The following is a 22,719-nucleotide window of genomic DNA, read 5'->3' on the forward strand; positions in this document are numbered from 1 at the left end:
AGGCGACCCGGGTGGTGGGGAGCGGGAGGGCAGAGCCGGCCGCTTGAGCGGGCGAGGAGGCGGGAGCCGGGCGGCGGCGGCGGCGGGGCTGGGGGGGGAGGGCGGGAGGGAGACCGGCGGGGCCGTGCAGAGCTTCGCAAACCGGCCGCGATTGGGTGCGAGCTCTGTGTTCGGGCTGGAATCGGTCACCCCCTTCTCTGCTCCTTGCTGCAGATGGAGCTGGAAGCGCTGCGCTCTATCTACGAGGGAGATCTGTGCTTCAGGGAGCTTAGCCCGGTTTCCTTCCAGTACAGGGTAAGGCAAGGTGAAGGTCTGTGCGCCGCTGCAGCGCGGGCTTCATCCTGAAGTTACTCTACTGCCTTGTAATTGACGTACCGGGGTTTTTCTAAAACAGATGGGTATTCGATGTGCAGTAAAGGCTAGATCCGTAGGCTGTTGTTTCAGGATCTTTGGTACGATGATGCTTGATAGCACAATGCTTCATGCATAGGAACCCGCTCCCAGTGCGGGTTTATTGTCCCTTAGCTAGGCATCCTACTTGCACGTCTATGTACTTCATAGCTAGAACTGTCAAACTGGCTGAAGGAGCCCGCATACTGAGTAATGCTTAAACTAAGTGGTCAGAAATGTCACTTACAGAGACTTTGATATGTAAAGCTCTGAACCTTCCTTATTGCTCAGTTACAAGGTTCTTCTAGTGTCTTGTCCAGAAGTAGTTGACGTGCCTTGTCTACCTGGTAAACAGGAAATCCACAAAACGCTTTGGCCATGTGCACTGATACGATCTGCTCAGGAAAGACATACAGGGAATGCTGAGCTTGAGATATGCAATTAGATTCTGGCATGAAATTCTTGCCAGCTTTCTCAGATTTAAAGACCTGGAAGTTCTTCTGGGTGTGGACTGAGGCAGATCTTTGGATGGCCAGAGAAGTTAGGTGATGAAAACTTAGGCACCCATAGGACAGAAGGAAGGCTTCTGAAAATGCCGCATCCTTGTAGTGGGGAGGAGGTATCTAAAATAACCTTTTCACGACTTCTCAGGTAACTTCAGAATACTATCAGTAATTGTAATGAGATAAGTTGATTTAATTAATAGCACTTGAATCCCATCCATGTAAGTGCAGCCTTCCTTCACTGATAGGACTGCTATTAGCAAATTTGGTTTCCTCAAAAGAGCAAATGTGACATGCCTACAAGTCTGCAGTGTATCATTCTACATTTTACTAGCTTTGGTCGTTGCTAATTTTTATCAGATGAAGGAAAATTGTCAAAAGTTAGAACTCAATTTAAATACTGTAAAACTTAGTGTCAGACAAAGGCACTCAAGTACCTTTCCCATGAAGAACAATTTGTATTACAAGAAAGCATAGTGCAAGTAAGTACATGAGACGGTAGCAAGAATTAGTATGCCATTTTTCTGAGTCTCATTTCTCTCACACATTTCTCATACAAAACACAGCTGTTTTGTAATCAAGTAAGGCTACCCAGTTTTTAGGTTGCACTGCCAGGAAGGAGCACAGTCATGCAGCTTTCTGTATGGATTTGCTCAGTGTGCAGACAGTGCTTTCCCCAGAGAAGAACTCTGTAAACCATACCACCAGTTCTCTTCTTGGCAGCTGGGAACTGGACTGCCACACTGTAGATGATGTCTTGATAAATGTTGCAGATTCCTGATTTATTATTTATTTATTTATTTAATCTCTAGAACAGATGCTTCTGAATGTCAGTTAGTCCACTCTGCTGAAATACTGTAAATAAAAAAGCATCAACTTTTTTTCTTTCCTTTTTCCTTTTTTAATTTTGAAGTACAGTAGCGTTACCTTGATTAGGACTTTTTTTCTGGCTACATTTCATTCCGCATAATTTGATGAAGCCAGATTTTGCCTATTCTAAAATGAGGGAAATGGGGAAGAATTTTCATGTGGTTTTAGAATACGGATTTAACCAACTTTGTTGCACTAGTCTTCCAAATCCTTGTGTGAAACAGTTATTTCTGTTTGTATAGTATGCCTTTGGTAACACCTGTCTAGTTTTAAATTAAAAAAAAAATTGTTTTTTATTTAATTTAACATAATTGTAAGGTTTGTGTATGTAATTTGGGTTCACTAAATTGGTTTGATGTGCATGATTAGTTATATTAAAGTGTGCCTTTTTTAAATGTTATGCATCTTTTATCCAATCTCATTTTACTGACCTCTTAAATCTTTTACTACTCATTCTTTCTTATAGTGAAATAAAATATCTGTAGGGATGAGATGTAAACATTGAAATTCTTATCTATTGTTTCTGCTATCTTAGGTCACTAGTTTATTGTCATCTTCATTTCAATGCTCTCTTGTGGTTTGTTTTCATCTTGCTCTGAGCTTGGATGCATGGGGGAGGGAAGAAGCCTTCATCTTTTCTGTTTTCATATATGATTGTATAATAGTTGGCTTGCAGATGGTACAAAGTAGCTTTTAAAACCAAGCGATTTAAAAAAAACCAACCAAACATAAAGAGAGCTTTGAATGTTTCTGCTGCTTTTTCTAGGATGAAAACTGCAGGGTAGACATTGATATTGATGTCATAAATTTAATACTCTTTCTAGATAACAACTTTATTTTCTGACTGATAACTTTACGAAAATAGTTGTTATCTTAAAGGAATTTGGATAGTCTTAAAGAAGTGAAAGACTTGCATATTGGCATTGTAATCCTTAATAAGTGACTGGAAACTGTTGATTTATGAAGTTTTTCTTTTCCCTTCAGATAGGTGAAAGTGGAGATCCCAAAGCCTTTCTAATAGAAGTTTCTTGGCCGGAAACATATCCACAAACAGCACCGGTCATCTCAATGGATGCTTTCTTCAACAACACAATGTAAGTATTTATGACAGCTTCATTCCCTAGCCTTATATATGGAGGCTTTTTGGTTGACAAGCTTTTCTTCATCTGTCTAGGTGAGAGTTGAGTTTTATGTTTTCTTTTAGATCTTCAGCTATTAAACAAAGTATATTGGATAAGTTAATGGTAGAAGTTGAAGCGAATCTTGGAACTGCTATGACATATACACTTTTTGAATATGCCAAAGATAATAAAGAGTTATTCATGGAAAATCAGCCTGTTAACACTGTGGTAAGTAGATAAATTCAGATTTTAATCTCTTGCTTTTAAAACTGCAAAAAATGGTTATTACAACTCTAAATACTTCATAGTTCTGTCTTTAAGTTGTTAATCAGTATATTGGGTATACACATGTTAGTGGCTAAACAGTGACACACAGAGTATGGTGCCACAATGTTCTGTGGTCATAATTGTTGTATAACAGCGAAATAATAATTAAATATCAGTATGTTTGTGGGCTGCAGTTCTGCCCCACAGAGTAACATAAAAATGGAGACTTGGAGCAGAAGCAAATCTTAAGAGAGCTGAAACGGAGATTAAAGGTGTCTGCTGGGGGTGGCACATTACTGCAACCTTTCTGGAGTGCAATGGATTGCATAAGTGCACCTTCAGGGTCTTGAATGAGTCAGGCTGGGTCTGTTTGTGGCTTCTGTGTTGTGTGAGGACATTATTGGCCATGTGGTGCTACAGATTTGCTTTGAGGAAGAAGGAACAGCTTCCATGTTTGGGAAGTCTGAATCCTTTCAGACTAAATCACACTCTATGACTAAATTTAAAAAGTGTAAGAGGTGCCTTTTGTGACTCTGAAAGGGAATAATTCCAGTCCCCAACACATGTTTTTTAAAACTACAATCATGATTATATGTTGATTAAATGCTGCAGACTGCTGACAGCATTGCTTCTTTCTGACAGTCAAGATATTTCAGTATGTCAGGTTCAGTAATCACACACAGAGGTATCTGTGGAACTAATATGTAAAATATTAACAAGCTTTTTTATCCTTCTCAGACTTCAGTAAGCAATAGTATTGCAATTGGAACTCCTGATGTGCCAGCAAGTAAGAAAAAAGATAAAAAGGAGCAGTTATCCAAAACTCAGAAACGAAAACTAGCTGATAAAACAGGTTTGTTCACTATAATATTGCTTTGTTTGAGCAGTATGAGAATCCAAATTTTATAGCAGTGACATCTTGCTAGAGTCAGAATCAGTAGTTATTTGTTTACAGGATTAACTACTTTAAGTCTGTGGTCTCTGTTTTGCTTGTTTTAGATGAATTATTCTTGCCCAAGATGTTAGTTGTGGTCAAAGCGACTTTCTATGGAGTAGGGATTTCAAGATGTCATTGGTTTTGGTTTATTTTTTTATTTCAGTTTGGGGCAAAAGTGAAGTTTTCAAAAAATACTTGTGGGAGGAGAACATTTGGAACTTCTAAAAATTCACTTTCAACAAAAGAGGTGGTTTGTTGATGGGCCCTTGTAAATAATTCACATTATTAAAAATGTAGTTTCTAGATGAAAGTATTTGTTTTGGAACCCAAAATAAAACATTTAGTTTACTTTGTATCCTCAAAATAGAGGAGCTTCTGCAGATACTTTATGCTTTCAATGAAATGGTAGGTTTTTGATTGAGAAGCGTTCAATATTTCAACTAATCCTACTGACAACTTTTATGTGTTTAACCTTAATTTCTAATAATGATCTGGATAATACTATCCTATTGCAGCAATAAGTTGTACCCTATGATAGCAATTCCTGCATATAATTTACCTAACCTGATGTATAATTGGCAGATTAAATGTTGACCATATAAAGGAAAAGCTGCATAAAATTTTGTTCTTTGACAGAATGCATCATTGGTCAGCCCAGCTCATGTTGGAGTTGCCTTCTAGATTAAATGTCAGATGGACTGAGGTGTATTAATTTAAACAGAATTACTTTGAAGAACAAGATGTGTTTAAGACATTAATATCTATTTTTGTCCTCATGGCTTTGTAGTGGAGAAATTAAGGGTTTTGGATCTTTAGAATTTTGTGTATTGATTTTAAAGAAATATAAGGATTCCCCTTAGCTTGTGTGTTGAAAATAAAACCTTCTTATTCTGCAGATAACAAAGGGGAGCTTCCGCGAGGATGGAACTGGGTGGACGTAATTAAGGTAACATGACTGTATTATATGCAGTTTAATGAAAATACTGCGTATGTACATTAAAAATAATTTTACTTATAGCTGAAGAAAACTAATCTGATTTTTTTTCTTGCTTTTCTTCCTAACTTTGTTTGGATTTGACTGTGGTGTCTGATTCATTTCTATATGCGTCCAGCATGTAAGTATTTTCAAGTTATCTTTTTTTAACATTAAAAAGATTTGCAAGAAATAGTAAGAACTGTTGCTCATTTTGGATTCTGTTCTACGTATTTCTCAAAAGCTTTAAAATGCTTAGTCCTTCTGAATGTTAGAGTCAGAAGGACTTTGATTCCTCTTTGAACTTTGTTGGTTTAGTATTTCTTTTTTATTTATTGAGCAATTAAATTTTAATTTTTTGATGAGAGAGCTTTGGTAGCCAAATGGACTGCAAATATTTTGTCTTCATATGGCAACAAGATGTAAAGTAAAGTTAGTGGTTCTGCCAGGTTCTGGAGGACAGTGGGTAAGTAAGCAGAAAAAACGAGCTGTCCCAAGTGGGAGCACCTTGCTGTCTTCTACACGCCTGAACATTCTCTGCCACAACTCCTCCAGTGAATAATTCTTTTCTACTTGCTCCCTCAGCATTGATTGCTTCCACCCTCTTGTCTTTGCTGATTCAGTGGAAATCAGTATAGCTGCTTGACAATTTTGAAAGCAAACTATTTTATTTTACACAACTATAAGTAATTCTCGGTGTAAGACCTATCACCGGTTCCAGTTGTTAAATAAGAGCAAGTAAATGATAATGGTGGGTTTGGGCAGAGTCATTCTGAGTTAAAAATGGCTATTTGTAGTGGATGTCTTGGATTCCAGATAGATTTCACGATAGAAGCACTACATTTAATAATTATACACTTAGCTTTAAAAAGTGAGAAATAGTAAGTTAATGTTTCTTTTTGTATTGTGTAAATTTCTATATGGGAATTCTCTCAGAGATGTGTGGAGATACTTCTTCCATGACTTCATGTTTTTTATTTTGGAGAGCTGGTGACGGAGTCTTCAAATTAAATAGAAACAGTACCCCAAGGTTTTTCTGGGGTTTGATGTTGTTGTTTTTTAAAATCAACTTTCATGTTCAGGAAATAAGCTCATTTAGTGTTTAAGCTTAAGAAATAATTTTTGATGCTTTTCAGTCTCTTGGTACAGTAGCACAATCAGTCTGTATTATTAATTAAGTATACATGTGTTCTATGTAAGATGGAGATAATGTTGTTCTTGTTTCCTAATAAATGGAATGGCAGTCTAAACTTTGAATACTTTCTTTTTGTGTCTCTTTTATAGTTAAGCAAAACTGGTTCTAAAGATGATGAATAAAGGACTTTGGTACAAGGAAACTCCACCTTTTAATACAGTGCAATTTTGGGTCACCATCTTTCTCTTATTAACTTTAATATTTGTTGAAGTAAACATTTTATAAAACTCAATTTCCTAACTCGCAAACCTAGTCATAGAAGTTTATCTAGAGACTATGTGGTATTCTTTGGAAAAAAAACCAACAAACTTGCCTTAAATGAAGGTTAGAATGTGACAAAGGATATAGAGAGCCAATGTGGTGAAGTGAATAGTGCTATATGCAGTGTTTATTAATTTATATTTTACTCTGTAGTTAAAATCCTGTTATAGTGAACCCAATGATACTGTAAACATTTCCTGATGTTCTTATTCCAATTGAAGAAAAAAGCACTATAACAGTGATTGGTCACTTGACAGCATAATTCATCAAAATAAATTATTCCATGGAAACAAGACCTTTGTCATTTGTTTATCTAATATGAATGTAGAAGGAGAACATAAAAATTGTTACATTGCAATATAGACTAGAGCTTGTGGTCCCGTTTTCACTAGTTACTGGCTCAAATAGTAAATACTAGAGAAAGCAAGGCCAAATATTCTAGTCTGCTCAAAAAAGAGTGGTTATAGCAGGAGTATGTCTTTATTCTCTGCAATATCCATCCATTAGTCTTTCTCCAGTGTGCATCTTTACAGAAGGATGGATGTCTGAGGGCAGGGAGAAGTGCTTTCTTGCACGTGTCTCAATGAGCGTTGGGATTTTGTGGCTCTTTCATTGGAGAAATGGGCCTCCTTGGAGGGGTTTGCTGACTGAGTGGTGGGACAGTGGAAGTCAGCACTCTGCCAAATGTGCTGGGAGAACTTTTTTTTTTTCCTACTCTGCTCTCTTGTATCAGAAAGAGAAGTCATCTTTACCATATGAACATTTACTGAATACAAGATGCCTTAATGTCCTTTATTATTTTTGTTTGTTTTGAGATGAACTTTAATAAATGCCTATTTATCTGCTGTGGTATGTGTTTATTTTTTTTTAAACTGTGTATTACCTGCTGCACTTCGAGGGCCAAGTTTGAACTTGCAAAGGATTTTCTATTACAAAGAAAGCATTCTTAAAAATTGGTGGAAGAATTATATCTTCCCTCTTTCAGTATATGTTTGCGTGTTCTTCAGAGTAGCTGTGTTTGTTATTAGAATGAGGGTCAGTAATCCCACTGAGAGTCATAGGAGAATATGCATTATCTTCAGTACACACAGCAAGTCCAGTGTCTCTTTGAAAGAGTGCACTCCATTGCGCACACCGGCTACAGCATTTGGTGAGGGGGATGTTAGAGGTGCAGGCTGGATGTTCTGATCAGTGGTGCTAAGAGCCTTTGTAGCCAATAGAGGATAGTTTACATGACTGTCATATTAGGACTTCAGTTGATGGAGTGGAAGCGTTTATGCTACTGTGTCAAGAGAGCTTATATGCAACATACATTAATATAGTTTTCTTAAATTCTCTTAAATTATTTCTGTTTTACCAAAGGAGAATACACTAAATATATTGCAAAATTACTGCTTGTCTTCATATATATATAAAAAGAAAAAAAGTTACATGAAATGTTGTGACTGCAGGTGAAGGAAAAAAAAATTGAATTTGTTCTGTGATTTTCACCCTTCTGAAGAGACTGTGAAGAGATCTGAAAGAAATGTGGTCTGTACTGCTGTCATCCAACAAGAGGCTGTAGTTTTTACTGAAACACTTGAGTTAACAATTCATAAATGTATGTGCTTCCTCCATAAGGAAAATAGTATTAATTTTTATAGAATTCTTAATTTCAGAAAGTCATGGTTTCTTTCTGAACCCAGCTTGTATTTAGTAAAAGCTGGTAAAGTATCCAAGGGAGGACTTTTTCCAAATGATGCAGTCTTGCCTTTGAAACAAACTGGAGGCTCATGGGTGCAATCTGAGCAAGAGCGTCTGGCAGGGAGAAGTTGCTCTCGTGGTAGGTACACGGTGAGCCTGTAACAGGGAAGGGCATTTAGCTTTAGCCTCTGCCAGCATCAGAATAGGCAGGACTTTTTCTGTTCACGTCTCCAGGGGGAATTGACTTGTCTTTGCTAGTATCCTTGGTGCATAAATCAAGTTGCCATGACAATTTATCTGAATAGATTAGTTAGGGAGGGTGGGGGAAGGACAAATAAGAACCACATCTCTTGCTTTTATAGTGTTGCTCTGTGTAACAGCAAACTTTTTAACCTTGCGAAATGCCTGATTTTTCAGCTCCTAGTCTGCCTATAAGTCACACACTCTTGTGAAGATATCCGAGCAATCTCCTCTGGTTCTGTTAGTAAACATGTTTGTTTGGAAGTCTACTTTTAAGGGAAATATTTTGCATGGGGAATTTGTGTATCGGTTCTTTGCTTCTGTGTAAATTTTGAAGGGTAATTTGTGTCATTAAACCATTTCCTTGTATGACATGGTGGTTGGAACACAGTCATTTCAAAAATCTAGGTCCTCGATATTACGGAGAGGCCTAAGCACTGACAACTGAGGGGAGGGGAAATGTAATGATTCTTATCAAGAAAGGCACAACTGTAAATAGAGATCACGACTACTGAGGGAATTGTAAACACTGTTGAAAAATACACCACCACCTTTTTTGAAGTAAAAACTCACTAGCAGTGGAAAAATGGTGGTTTATGCTTTATTTCAGTAGGGCAAGAGTCTCTTGATTGTAGGGCTACAGCACCTATTTAAATTCATGGGTTTTGCAGTAGAGCTTTGGTTGGCCTAAGACGACAAGTGTCAATAGCAGTAACAGTAAAGTAGCAAGTGTCCAAAATACAGGATGATTAAAAAGGAATTTGTTGGTTTATAAAATTTTCCATAGTGCATATATACTGATTGCCTTACTGAAGCACTAGTTGAAAATTTCCAAAAAAATGCTTTTTATCTATAGTTTTGTTGCAGTAACCACTTGGAAATCTCATCCGATCAAGCATAGCTTACTTTTTTCCCTTTTTCAAATTTGTCTCTGAGAATCTTCCCTTGGCACAAATTTGGTGCAGAAAATTGAGATGGCAATACCAATGCTTAAATGAAGTTTAGGTTTTTTAACTGAAATTTAACTTAAAATATTTTTTCTCTTCAGTCTTTTAGTACATATTTGAATTGGTTAATATTCCTAATGCCTCTGAAAGTTAATTAACTTTAAGCTATGCCTTTTTTTTTCTTTCAAAACTTTTCTCAGCAGGCTATCATTTTGTGGTTGGTTTGCTTGCTGTTAAGGAGGCAGGGAGTCTCGTCGTCCCCGTCCCCCCGTGTTGTCCCGTGTCGTGTCCCGTCCCCCCCCATTTTTTTTCCCCCTCTGTCAGACCTTGTGGTGCCCTGGAGCACATCACTAGGCAGTGCACTTTCCAGCCTCAACTTAGAGGAGCTATTAGCATAGGAAGTATGTAGTTTTTGCTATAAAATGATTTGGTATCTCTGAAACACCGTAACCTCTTGTCAAAAATCTGTCCAGCTCTTTCTGTTGTTGATACAGGTATTTGAAGAATACAAAAAAAAAGTACGATGGGCACAAGAACTGTCACAATCGCATTGGTATTTTATACTTTATTTTGGATGAAACTTCGAAGAAGTCTTTAGTTGTATTTGCATGATGTTAAATACAAGTTCATTTGGTGCTGTTAGTACCAAGACCAAAGATGCTCCATTGCACTGTAATGTATTGAATCCCAGGGAATAATGCAGACTGCCTTTAAGTACGTTGGGTGGAGGGGTGACAGCTGTGATTAATCAAGAGGTGCGTACCTAGCATATCCTGCTCACCCCCTGGGTCAGCCTGGTACAGCTGACACTGAAATCAAGGCTGCTAATATCTGCAGTACCGCTGCAACTGGTTGTATGTGGGGTGGATAGATAAAGCATTGTCCTGGTTTCAGCTGGCATAGAGTTAATTTTCTTTCTAGTAGCTGGTATAGTGCTATGTTTTGGGTTCAGTATGAGAAGAATGTTGATAAGACACCGATGTTTTCAGTTGCTGCTAAGTAAGGTTTAGACTAAGTTAAGGATTTTTCAGCTTCTCATGCCCAGCCAGCAGGAAGGCTGGAGGGGCACAAGAAGTTGGGAGGGGACGCAGCCAGGGCAGCTGACCCAAACTGGCCAAAGGGGTATTCCATACCATGAGATGTCATGTCTAGTATATAAACTGGGGGGAGTTGGCCAGGGGGATTGCTGTTCAGGAACTAACTGGGCATTGGTTGGTGAGTAATTGCATTGTGCATCACTTGTTTTATACATTCCAATTCTTTTATTATTGTAATTTTATTATTGTTATTATTGTCATTATTATTTTCTTCCTTTCTGTCCTATTAAACTGTTCTTCTCTCAACCTATGAGTTTTACTTTTTTTTCCCAATTCCTTCCCCCATCCCACTGGGTGGGGGGGAAGGGAGGGAGAAGCTGTGTGGTGCTTAGTTGCTGACTGGGGTTAAACTATGCAAACGTGCCCAACTGATGAGCAATTAGATTTTGGTGAGTAAAAGAACAGTAGGGGAAAAGCCAGCATTTCTTCATATAGGACCTTTGGTAGAAGTGCAAACATATGGAGGACATACTCCTTTCATCTGAGGCAATACAAGTGGTTTTGGGTTATACTGTGAGCTTCGTGCTGTGGAAATTGTGGAACTGGTCTGAACCAGAAATAGTTCCTCTTTGGAAATTGTTTCCTTCAACTATGTTTTGTGGCTTATAGTATGGCACCCTAAGCACTTGTAGTTAACAGCAGAATGTAAGGGGGAAGAAATGTTCATTCAACAGAGAAAATACCAGAAGTGTGAGAATTCTGGGTGGATTGGAGGAGGAAGTGGAAGGGGGAAAAGCATCCTCATATGCAAAACTAGAAGAGCATAGGGGCTAAGTCTTCATTGCTGCAGGACAGTACAACAAAACAAAAGCTAAGCATATGGTTGCAGAGCTATAAATTCTGGCATGAGGTTGTGTTATGGTAAAAGACAAGAGGATTATAGATTTTCTTTGTCACTGTCACCTTTTCTTTCACCAACATGGGTTTGGCTTCGTCTCAGAATGGGGACTGCTACATGGTTGTGAGAATAACTTCTGTTTGTCTGACTTATGCTTCCTGTTATTCTCTTTCTGTGCCCATGGAAGCAACCTCTGAAAGTCTGGTGTACTCTCAGAAATAAGTTAAGACAAAACGTACTGACTAGGCACTGGAAAGTCATGTTAAAATACTTGATGTGGGTGAAAGGAAGAATTAACTGTTTTTCTTCATTCAGAGCAAAGTGAGGAGTGACTCCAAAGGGCTGAATTACACAAGACATATGAGAATGTATATCCAGACACTGGTGTCCTATGTCAGACTGAAAGTTTGTCTGTCTAGTTTAAAGTTTTACATAGCTATCCCTTGCTACTGTGTCTGACCATTCATGCTTGTGGTTCCTACAGTAGGATGTGTTTTAAGTATTCGTGTTTACAATACAGCAGAAATTTAAAACTCTTACTGTGATTGCCTGCTGAAAGTTGCTTATGTTATGAAGTGGGATAAATTCACAGCAATGAGAGAGAAAGCCAAACTATAACTGCATAGCCTCAGTGGAGAGGAATGGGGTTTTGTGCATGTCTCTGAGGGCATAATTTCTTCTGCAGTATCTTTATTACCAGTAATGATCAGTGAAAGGGAAAAATCAGTCTAGGATGAGTTTGGAAGATATCATTCAAGAAAAGATAATCTTTTCCTTCTCAAACAATTATCTGTTATAGTGTCACTGAGAGGCAATAAACATAAACAGTCTTGTGTGGAGTCACTTTTCAGAGCAGGATCTTACTTTAAATCAAGTGCCTCTGTCAGTAATGCATTTTCTGATTTCCTGCAGGAAAAACAAATGTGAAGAAAGCATTACTATTGAAAGAGCTGCTGTCTCCACTGTAGGAAACTATTTGATCTCTACTTATAGGGAAAACTATGGTTCAATTGACCTTGAAGAGAGAGATTTTATAATAGTACAGGAAAAATGTAGCAGCCCATTGATAAAAAGTACATAGCCTTTATAGATGGTTAACAAATTTGCACAGCATTATCAGTTGTTTTTTTTTCTCTGAAGATCAGCACTAGAATATTACCAGGTTTTAGTTAGCTGGCACACAGCATGACTATGATTTTTTTTTTTTTTTCCCCTCATGCCATATGGCTTTAGATGATAAAAGTATAGGATGTAGTATAGAAATTTATTTCCTAGATTAAAATAGTGCTAAAGTTACAAATCCACTCAAAGGAAGGAAATCAGTCTTACTCAGAAGTAAAGATGTGCCAAAATTACAGCTGCCTATGTGATGTTTATATGAAAAAGAATGCATAGGAAGATTTTCTTTCTGTGACTACATGTTTTTTGGGTTTTGTTTGTGGGTTTGTTTTTCTTTCCCCGCCCCCCAGTAGTGTCCAAGCAGATGCTTAGTGCTTTGCTTCCTAGTGTCCCTGTTAGAAGGAAAGCAGTACAAAAACCTGAGTTTTAGTATGCTCATAAATCTGAAAAGGGAAGAAAGTTTTTGCTTTGTAGAAGTAAATAAAGTAACAGAACTGTCCCTGGGACAAAGTGGACATTTGAAACAGGATGACCAGGTATAGAGGCAAATGAATTTGCTTTAATAAGACTGACTGGATCTGAGTGGCTCTAGTGCCTATTTCAGAGCCTCCATGCAGTGGATCTGTGACATATAAATGCTTATGGATAATTTTACATTGACTATATAGCTACAGTCCATGTGATTAAGCATTGCTTTCAATAAATTTGTGTTACAGAAGTCAGTGCAGATTCTAATGTATTGTTAATGAGCCCTACTTCCATCCCTTTTCATTTGATGGAAGGAGAGGAGATATACTGCTTACTTCTCTGGGATGAAAGACATCCACGTTTGCTGTCAACGAAGGCTACCTGGACTTGGTTAACAGGCATTACAATCAGTCTGAAAGAGTTAAAAAGTTGAAGTTCTAAAAGATAATTGTAGTAGCTTATATGAATGTGGATCCACTATTTTTGTATATCCTTTCTTTGTTAACTTGCTTATTGTGATGTTTAAAATGCTCTGAGTGCAAGCAGATATGTTAGCTTATTAGCTAGTGTGTGTATGTGTCAAGTAACTGTTCAGTCGGATGAGTTCCAGAGCAGTTACCTTGTCTTTCCTAATTTCATGGCATGATGAGAATTCTCTAACTCTTTTCATGGTGCATACCTACAGATAATATCCCTCCCCTGGTTTTCTTCCCAGCATGGGCAAAAAATGGTACTCGGCATCACTGCGTGTTTCCTTCATAGCTTTTATATAAAAAGGTATTTTGTGGGGGGAAATTAATATATAAACTACTGGCTGGTGCTGATGCCTCACACCTGGAACTAATTAAGATAACTTGTGTCACGTTGCATATACTATAATGTGCAAGCTACAATATGTCTCCCTCGTAATTTGTTTTCTCCTGTTGTAAATGTATATACTTGAGGCCTCTACTACAACCTCTGACTGGTAAAGATTGGGCAGAATCTCCTTGTGATCATCACAGTAATCTTTGTTCCACAGACACAAGCCCTACTCTGTTAGATGCTGTATCACTGAACTCAAAGGAAGCAAGGGTGGTCAGTGTCTTGCAGGATCAGGAAATGGGGAAGAAACATATTCTGTGAGGACACACGTGCTACATACGAAAAGCAAACACTGAACTTCTTTGTGTATCTGTTCAGGGAGAGAAGATGACAGAAGTATTGAAGAGGTGAAAGGAGGGAGGAACAGCTTGAGGTCTGGAGCCTTAAGAACATGGTTGGTTAGTCTTCTAAAAAATACGGTTGATAAACATAAATTGTTTCTCCACATATTAAAACATCTCTAAGGTATTTTAAAAGACTATAAAATATTTTTGAAGTTATTAATGATAAACTATTGAGGGGAGGAAAGAATGTCACCAGAAGAAAGTTATACACAGGAGCAAATCTGGAAATTTTGATTTGAAGCTGTGAGATTCTTGTATACCAACCAAATGCAATTTCCATTACATGAAGGGATGGAGACAACTCTAAAATGTAGCTTCATCCTTACTGCCAGATTCTGAGTAGTTTAATATTTTGAGTGTTGCAAGCTCAAAATCTTATTTGCTGGAAGGAAGGGTAGTGCACAAAATTTGGAATTAGGTGTACATTTTGCACATGTGAATTTGGCTCATCGGTATTTAAATCTCCAACTAAAGTGTGTGTCTTGTGAGCAGAATGGTTAAAATGTGATTTGCCACACTTGTGCATATATGCAGAATCTTGGTAAGGTGCATCATTACATCATATTGCTTAAGTTATGAATGTACAAAGTATATCTTCTGTAAGAACATCTGTCTTATTTGAGAAATATTTATCCTCTGACTTAATCAAAGCTTTTGTTGCCATCAAATACAGCAAAATAATAAAAAGTCATTGCAGTTTTGATTACAACCACCTAATCTCATTATACTTATTGGTACTAGAATCGGAGGCAGAAAGAAATGTATTAATGGAAGAATTCTATCCTCAATTGTACAGTTGCTGTAAAGAAAAAGGTTGTAACTCCAGCTGATGGACCTGAGGTGGGGGCTTCCAGGTGGTGTCAGAAGTGATCACCACAATGTTTTACTACATCTGGAGATTTTGAAGAAGTGTCAAGAGATGAGACATCAAACATTAGCTGTAAGATTTTCAGGATCTTTTTATTTGATTTTGGAATTCAATTGAATTTATATTTTTTGGGTACAGTTAAATGTATTACTGGCTTTATTATATAAAGAAAGGGCATATTGTAAACCTCGAATGCAAAAGAATAAGGGATAGTGAAGCAGATTCTTGACTGATACACACTATAAGAAACCTGTTAGGTTGGCTTTTGTGCTGTATGTAAATCAGGGTTGTATTTGTCTCCTTTGTGTATGTATTCCCTTTTTCATTGCTTTCCGGTTTTTTTGTTGGGTGCAAGCCTGATGATCCTGTCAACCCAGCAATATTATGAGAGAAAAACTTAGAATTAATTAAAGATATAATTGGAAGAATGAAACTTAACTGAAATAATGCAAAAGCAAAAAATGTTATGTGTTACATCTCATGGGGAATCAAAAGAGAGAGTTCTGACTGAAAAAGCAGTGCAGACATGATAATCAGGCAGGTGTTGCTCAACACTTTTGGGGAACTGGCAAATCATCAAAAGAAAATATAGCTGGAATTCAGTCTAACAGAGAATCAGACTCAAACATTTCAGATGAGCAGGATCTGTTTAATGTGTCATCTTCATTCCTCAAGCATAAACCTGCCACTGAATGTGACAAAGAACTGCAGCTTCTTAACCAGTGGTACAGACAGGATGAAAATTTTGTTTCAAGTATTTACAAACCTCAGCCTACTAGGTTAGTGGTGAGTTCCTTCTGTTCAGAATTTGTTTGGTAAAGGAATAAACATGGTTTTCCTTCCAGTCCATTAAGGAGATGAATTTATTCTTCATTAGTCTCAAAGTGGTTCACTTCTTTAACCACTGGAAGTTTTATTGCTGAGCACTTGCACGAAAGAAATACTAAGTCTGAAGAGTTTCCTTCAACATTATATCCCGCAGATTAATAGTATCTTTATTTAAATGAGCAGCAGTGTTTTTTCTCATTATAGTACGAAGTGCAGCATTAGAATGTATCATTTGAAGGAAAATTTCCCCCAAATCTTTATTAATGATGCTGATAACACTGTCATCAAAAGGCATATGAGATTTTATCCCCATCTTAGAGATGGTGTAACTGAGGCCCAGCTGAGATATATATTTATTAAAACAGAGGTATTAAGACTCAAACCTGTATCTGCCCATCTGCCAAACTGTGCAGCAATTTGGTAGGCTAGAGCTGCACTTACCTGAAGTAATGGTGTTCTTTAATCATGTTTTATGATTAGAGCAGCTTCTTAATTTTCTGGTATGTTCTCACAGCTTGTCTTTTACTCATCTTCATAGCACATTTTACAGGGATATTTTCAGCAGTGATCTGCACACAGGCAGCAAGCTAAAAGCAAATGGCTGAGGTCTTTCCAGAAAGTACACAAGATATATCAAGAATATGCTCCACTTACTCTCAGGGAGGAAGCATCTGCTGAGCTTCTTGAGACAGGTGAGACTAGAAACCCAAAATTAAGAGAAGGGCACTCAGCTGGAATGATCAGCAATACATTACTTCCTAAAAGAAGGAGAAAGTTTAGTTTCAGTAAAAAAATAAGTTAAAGGAGTTAGAGACATCACTGGTTTTGGCACTCCTCAGAATCTTGTGGTAGGACAAGCAATACGTAAGTGAGTGTGTTACTGCTGTAATAAATACATAAAATAGACAGAACTTCAGACATTACTCTCAATAACCCTAAATGCCTTTTTCTGTTCAATGTACTGTTTAGTCCACTTAAACATATGTAACTCCTTCTACAATCTGCAGGCAACTCTTTAGGGTCTACTAGAGGATCAAAAAGCCTGGAGTTTGGCCAAACAAAATAAAACACATGCTGTGAAATTCTGTTTAACTGCAGAGAATAAAATTACTACTGCAGAATAACCTTAATAATGCAATAATAATTTAACAGCAAACCCATGCATTTCATGAGTTTTTTTACAAATAGATCTTTTCTGGTTTTCATATGAAGAACAAAGGAAAATCAAATGTTGTTTCTGAGGTTCAGAGGGGTTGTGCATCAGAGCTAAGAAAGTAATTTAGTACTTCTTTCTGCCACCCCTTCCACAGTGTGGTGCTCATAGTGCTCAGATGAGCACTTAAATTATTTAGAGATTATAAAGCTATTAGCCTTCAATTCAGTAAAGAAAGTTGCTCCTTCTGGGATATCTTTGGGGTTATTTATGTATTTGAAGACTACCCCTGTTGGTTACTGGTTAGTATGAGTTACATCAATTTAGTTCTTAATCAGTCCTTATGGTAATTTCCCCGTTAATCAAAGTGGTTTGTTGATGTCCTTGGCCTGCCCTCCACTTTGTTGATACCTTTCCCTAGTGTTTTATAAGTAAACGCAGGCTCTTATGCCAGAGCCACACTTGGTCACAGATTATTAATGTCCTGTTCCATAAAAAGAACAAATCTTTGAGTTTAGCACCTAGAATGACACAGGTATTGTATCCATAATCATGTTGTGATGTGGACATTTCCACACACTTTCAATTCCTCTCTCTCACAGCATTATTGTCTTGTAACTTTTCTCCATCACTTAACATGTTTTCCATTATGTTACCCAGACCAGTTAACTAAATTCTAATCAATAATTTGTTTTATCAGAGTTTGTTAGACGTTTTCAAGGTTTATAGAAGGGTCTGTGTTGCTGTGAGCATACCTGTCTTTATTGCCATCCTCATGTATGCTATGCTCTCTTCCAGCATAATCTTTTCTTAAATCATTTTGATGGTAACTTTTAAAAAATGAAGTTAAGAGTTAGAACATTTTTTCTCTCTCAAGTCTTGCAGCAAGAGGTTGATCAAGGATTCAAGATTGGGGCTCTCCAGAAAATCACTGTTACTGCTTCAAGAGGAAAACCTATGACTTGGAATACAACCTGTCAAGCAAGCAGGCTCCAAAATGTTTTGACATCCACCTTGTGAAAACAGAGGTTAATGAAGTATGAAGCACATCAGAACGTCACAGAATGTATCCATGTACAGGTATGCCTACCATCACTTTTCCTTTATTCACCTCTGTCCCAGATGCTGGGGATTGCTTTTCATCATGTTCTAGAGCTTTAAACAGGGAAAAATTGAACATCACAATATTTTTTGTCTTGTCTTGAGTGTAACTCTGTATTTTTAAAGGTGCATCCTAAACCTGCAGTAATTTTATACTCCCAAGTCAGGTGCCTTCACTCTTTCTTTAAATAACTTCTCTAAGTTCCCTTCTTTCAGCTTGGTTTTCCCACTTGGGTGCTTATTCTGATGTTCTTTATCTCTCTCGCTTAATCAGCTGCAATCTTCTAAGACTTCCAGAAGACCAGTCTTCAGTTTGCTTTGCCTGTCACCTCAATTCTCAGTATTCAGGAAAAGCTATACAGAGGAGAGTCCATGTTACTTTAAATCCTTAGAGAGTCATGCTGAGTTAGAGTGATGTAGAAGGCTGACATGTCATTCTTAATTCACCCTGGATACCCAATTTCATCAGCAATCCTATCAGAAACGGTGGGATTGGCATGGAATTAAGGCAATGTGAATCTAGAATCAAAATCTTATCAGCAGTTGTTAATTTATGCTTAATTAAAATCTGTATCTGCTCATTTATTGCTCTCAATTCTTTGAGTTCGTAACAAACTCGGCTGTGTCTTGCAAATCTGAGGAAGCCAAGGAAAGTATTAGGTATGGGCTAGAATACTCTTTTTCTCTTAACTGTAAAATGAGATCTAAGTGGACTCATTCAGCACTGGGGTTTTGGGGCTGCTTTTCTATTATATGAACTCACAGACAGAACGCTGTATTTAATCTGTTGAGAAAAGGTGTAACACAGGATATGATATGTCTATTTTTGGCTTTGCTTTATCTTAATTCTTCCCTTCAATCCTCATCTTAGATCACCTTCTTGTCTGTGGATATGTGCTCTGGGCTTTACAAGTTTGTAAAACAAAAAGTCCATTATTGAGCCCAAACCTGCTCTGTGTTTTCTTCCTATCCAGCCCCCTTTATTTCCTCTTTTGCATCTCAATGAAACAGGTTTGGCCCTTGCTTGTCTTATCCTTCAACATACTCAAAGCATGCATGAAGGGATATTATTTTCTTTTCTTGTTGCAAACCTAAAATTGTCAGGTAGAAATAGTAATGCACAAGCTATCATCTAGGGTTGTTAGAAATTAATTTAGTACGACTTGTGCAGAAAGATGTATTTATCAGTGTACTGAATATAACGCAGACATTACTTCATTGTGTCAAGAATTATCACTGGTTGCCTTCCAGTATGTTTTGATTCAACTAGTTTCCGTGCTTGAGAGGCTTATTCTCTCTATTTAGCTTCATCACACCAATATATATAAGAGAAATATAACCTAGGGCAAAGATGGAATTGGACCCATGAACAGCAGATCCCATTCCTTCTACCCTGAAAGCCTACGCAGTGACTTGCAAAAAATTGTCATTGCCCAATTCCACCCATCAGCTCTTGACAAGGACCTTATCTGAGGGAAAGCAACAAAGATCAGAAGATGTAGGAGCTGCAGACAAGAGCCTGTTTTAAGTACTCTGAAAAGTTATAGTGAAAAAATCCCCTTGTATTTAAGTGAGTCTGAAAACAGTCTTGAGACTAACAAAAACATGGGCAATTTACCTGGTATGAACTGAGATGTTTCTAGTCAGCTGGCAGACAGAACACTACTTACCGTGTGACGAAAGTGTTTACAACACGTTTTCATTTTATTAGTAGAAGAACTGAAGAATAATTAGAAAATCAGCTTGGTAGATTTGGGGAAAATTAAATGCTTAAACTAAATTTTGCCTTTCCTATTAATTTTTATATTCCTTTGTCTGCATGTGACACTTAATATGAATATATAAGATTTATTTTTTGTTTGCAACTATACAAATCTATTGGGTTGTACACTAAATGTCATATTAGAGACTTTGACCTTTATCTTTGAATGTGCTTAGAGTTAACTAGGGCAGTTGAAGATAATGGCATATATTGTGTGTACTTACAAAGGGCCTGTCTCTGCAATTTTATGAAGAATTTGTAGATAGGGCAACTGGTTTAAGAACATAATTTGCATATTAGGTAACTTTCATGTGTACTTCCAATGTCATTATGAAATAATGGTGTTTGGGTTTGCTGTTTATGGGTCAGGAAGAGTTATTTATTTACTTGTAAGACTGCTGGTAGTTTTGTAAATAAAGGAAAAGGAAAATGTGTTTAGCAAAGGCTTTCTCTTTCTGTTTACCTAGAATGATCAATTCCAAGTTTTTCCCCCAAAATGCTAAATGTCAGGAGGAAAAGGAAAGTTTTTACAATGGGGATGAGGAAATTCTGGCATATGTTCAGCAGGGTCAGGCTCTGCGAGTTCAGCAGCAAGCTGCCATTCATTTTGTTTGTCAGCACAAAGCTAAGTAGAACATGGTGTGGTGGAGAAAACTTGGAATATCTCACCTGTCTGTAAAAACTGATGAGGTTTTTCCTTTTGAGAGTAGCTGTTTGCACCCCCTTTTTTTTTCCCCCTTGCTTTCCAACCCCCCAAAATAGGTTCAAAAGTATATGTGTGATTCATCTTAATAATACCTCACCAGTTTATTAAGGGAGTCCTCCCTACAATCCTAAGAAGGGACACTGTTTTCAGTGCTGCAGGAGCAAAGAAAGATCCTCCAAACTTGCAGCCAGTCTGATGTAGGAGAATGATTTCTTGATACAAAATCTGACCATACACATGGTCTAGAGCTTGGGATTTGAAAACAAAGGATTTTCTCTGCTCCCTCAGTGTACTGCCACCATTCACCCTCTCTTACTCCAACTTGTCTCAGCGTTTCAAGGAAAGACAAAACACCTTCCCTCTCATACATCTGATATATGCCTAGATACACAGATATCAGTACCTGAGAGGAGTCAGTTACGTACATGAGAGGAGGAGCAGTCTCTCTCCTGAGCTCGGCAGATGAATGCCAGAAGCATGAGATTTGCTTATATGTATTATCTTAGCACAGAACTGAGTGTTGTAAGCAGGTTGATACAAATCCGTTCTGTCCCCACTCCGTGATACACAAGCAGGAAGATTCATAAATTTCCAGATTAATTAGCGAGCACAGACCACATGGAGGATCCAGTCCTACATGTCTACAAACAAGTCAGTCTGTACTGTATATGACTTCTTAGTTAATGTAAGATGCAAACATATGAAGCAGCATAAGGGGAGAGGGAACTAATTAAAATAATTCTAGGAGAGGTTTCTAGGGTATTTCATCCGTTGCTTAGAATTCCAAGTAAAACTACATACCTAGTGAAGAGCTTCTGATAGAAGATTCTTATTTGTACCTGAAAGCTGGATGGTTTCCTTTTCAAAAGGAGGAAAATATTAATTAGAAAGAAATGTCTTTTATAAACTCTACAGTTTTCTTTCAGAATGAAAGTTGTGATGTAAAATACATGCCTGCAGCTTAGTGTCATGGCTTAACCCCAACCTGGTTATTTTTCCAACAAAACAACCGTAGGTTATGTGTTTCAGATCAACAAGTAAGCTTCTGAAAAAAAAATTATTTTTAACACAGGGGTGCAAGAGTTATAATTTGATTTATCGGTGCCACTGGTGAGAGCAGAAAAGTACGATTAATTCTAAGCCTCTGCTATCAGATTGCTGATGTTTGCAAAATTTCAGTTGTTTCAGCTGGTAAATGTGTGGACTTACATGGTTTGTAGGTAAGATACCACAGATTTAAAGCATATTTTTCTTTTCCACTGGAACTAAACTCCTTGTAACAAAGAGTCTCCAGGGTTTGAGATTTGTGAAATAATGAATATTTTCTGAATCGTGCAAACAAAATGTTTTTGAGAAAAGACATCAAACTTTAGGCCTCAAAGTATCATTCAAGAACGGAAATCCAAGCGAATATTCTCATCAAAAAGAATAGTGTTTAACTAGTTCCTTATTTTATTTTAATCAACATTAGGTGCTGAAAACAGATTTCTGCCTGGACCAAAACACCCATCTCTCTTCTTCTCTGAATTTGAAGGGAGTTCAGTTCTGGCAGGAACCTTGGATCTTCCTCGTTTCAGGATGAATGTGTCAAGTTGCAGCTTAAAGCTCTGTTCTCAGTTATAATCATTACTCAGCTGGTGTATTTCTGCATGTTTTAAGAAAAACATAGCAACCTGCATGTTGTTTTGTTTCGTGGTGGTTACCTTTACCAGTAGTTGCTGTCCTCTGGAGTGTGCATTACCCACCAGAGGGAGCCGAAGCCAAGAACTGTAAGATTTTCATAGACTCATGCAATCGTTTAGGTTGGAAAAGACCAGTAAGATCATGGAGTCCAACCGTAAACCTAACACTGCCAAGTCCACCACTAAACCATGTCTCTAAGCACCACATCTACACATCTTTTAAATACCTCCAGGAATGGTGACTCAACCACTTCCCTGGGCAGCCTGTTCCAATGCTTGATAACCCTTTCTGTGAAGAAATTTTTCCTAATATCCAATCTAAACCTTCCTTGGTGCAACTTGAGTTGGCTTTTGAATTCCCAGGGGGTTCCCTGGTGAAAGTCTGCTCTTACACTTCACAGGGCTTTGGATTTGGGCATCTGTCCTCAAGTTAGCTTGGGAGCAGATGGGGACTGGGTAGGAAATCAGTGCACCTCCCTATGCTAAGTTATGACCTCTTTTG

The 22,719-nt window shown here is 37.7% G+C and overlaps 1 protein-coding gene across 11 annotated transcripts in view; it reads left to right on the plus strand.

Annotated features, from left to right (window-relative positions):
• RWDD4 (RWD domain containing 4) overlaps window positions 1-22,719 on the plus strand; it is a 50,294-nt gene that overhangs the window by 366 nt on the left and 27,209 nt on the right. For 4 of the 11 annotated variants that reach the window (XR_005933154.1, XR_005933150.1, XR_005933152.1 and 1 more), the window contains exons 2-9: window positions 214-294; window positions 2,748-2,857; window positions 2,968-3,112; window positions 3,890-4,004; window positions 4,985-5,034; window positions 5,201-5,203; window positions 17,844-18,046; window positions 20,297-22,172. Coding sequence is in view for 4 of the 11 variants with exons in the window: in XM_041125830.1 (XP_040981764.1) it covers window positions 214-294; window positions 2,748-2,857; window positions 2,968-3,112; window positions 3,890-4,004; window positions 4,985-5,034; window positions 5,201-5,257 (558 nt within the window). In the remaining 7 variants the exon portion in view is untranslated. Of the gene's footprint in view, window positions 1-213; window positions 295-2,747; window positions 2,858-2,967; window positions 3,113-3,889; window positions 4,005-4,984; window positions 5,035-5,200; window positions 6,319-6,345; window positions 7,363-14,091; window positions 14,168-14,905; window positions 15,058-16,351; window positions 16,506-17,843; window positions 18,047-20,296; window positions 22,173-22,719 lie in introns of those variants that run through there. The other 7 variants (XR_003923967.2, XR_003923968.2, XR_005933151.1 and 4 more) reach the window with 7 other exon arrangements.

This window comes from Aquila chrysaetos, chromosome 1 (genome assembly GCF_900496995.4).
Source record: "Aquila chrysaetos chrysaetos chromosome 1, bAquChr1.4, whole genome shotgun sequence".
Classification (NCBI taxonomy): domain Eukaryota; kingdom Metazoa; phylum Chordata; class Aves; order Accipitriformes; family Accipitridae; genus Aquila; species Aquila chrysaetos.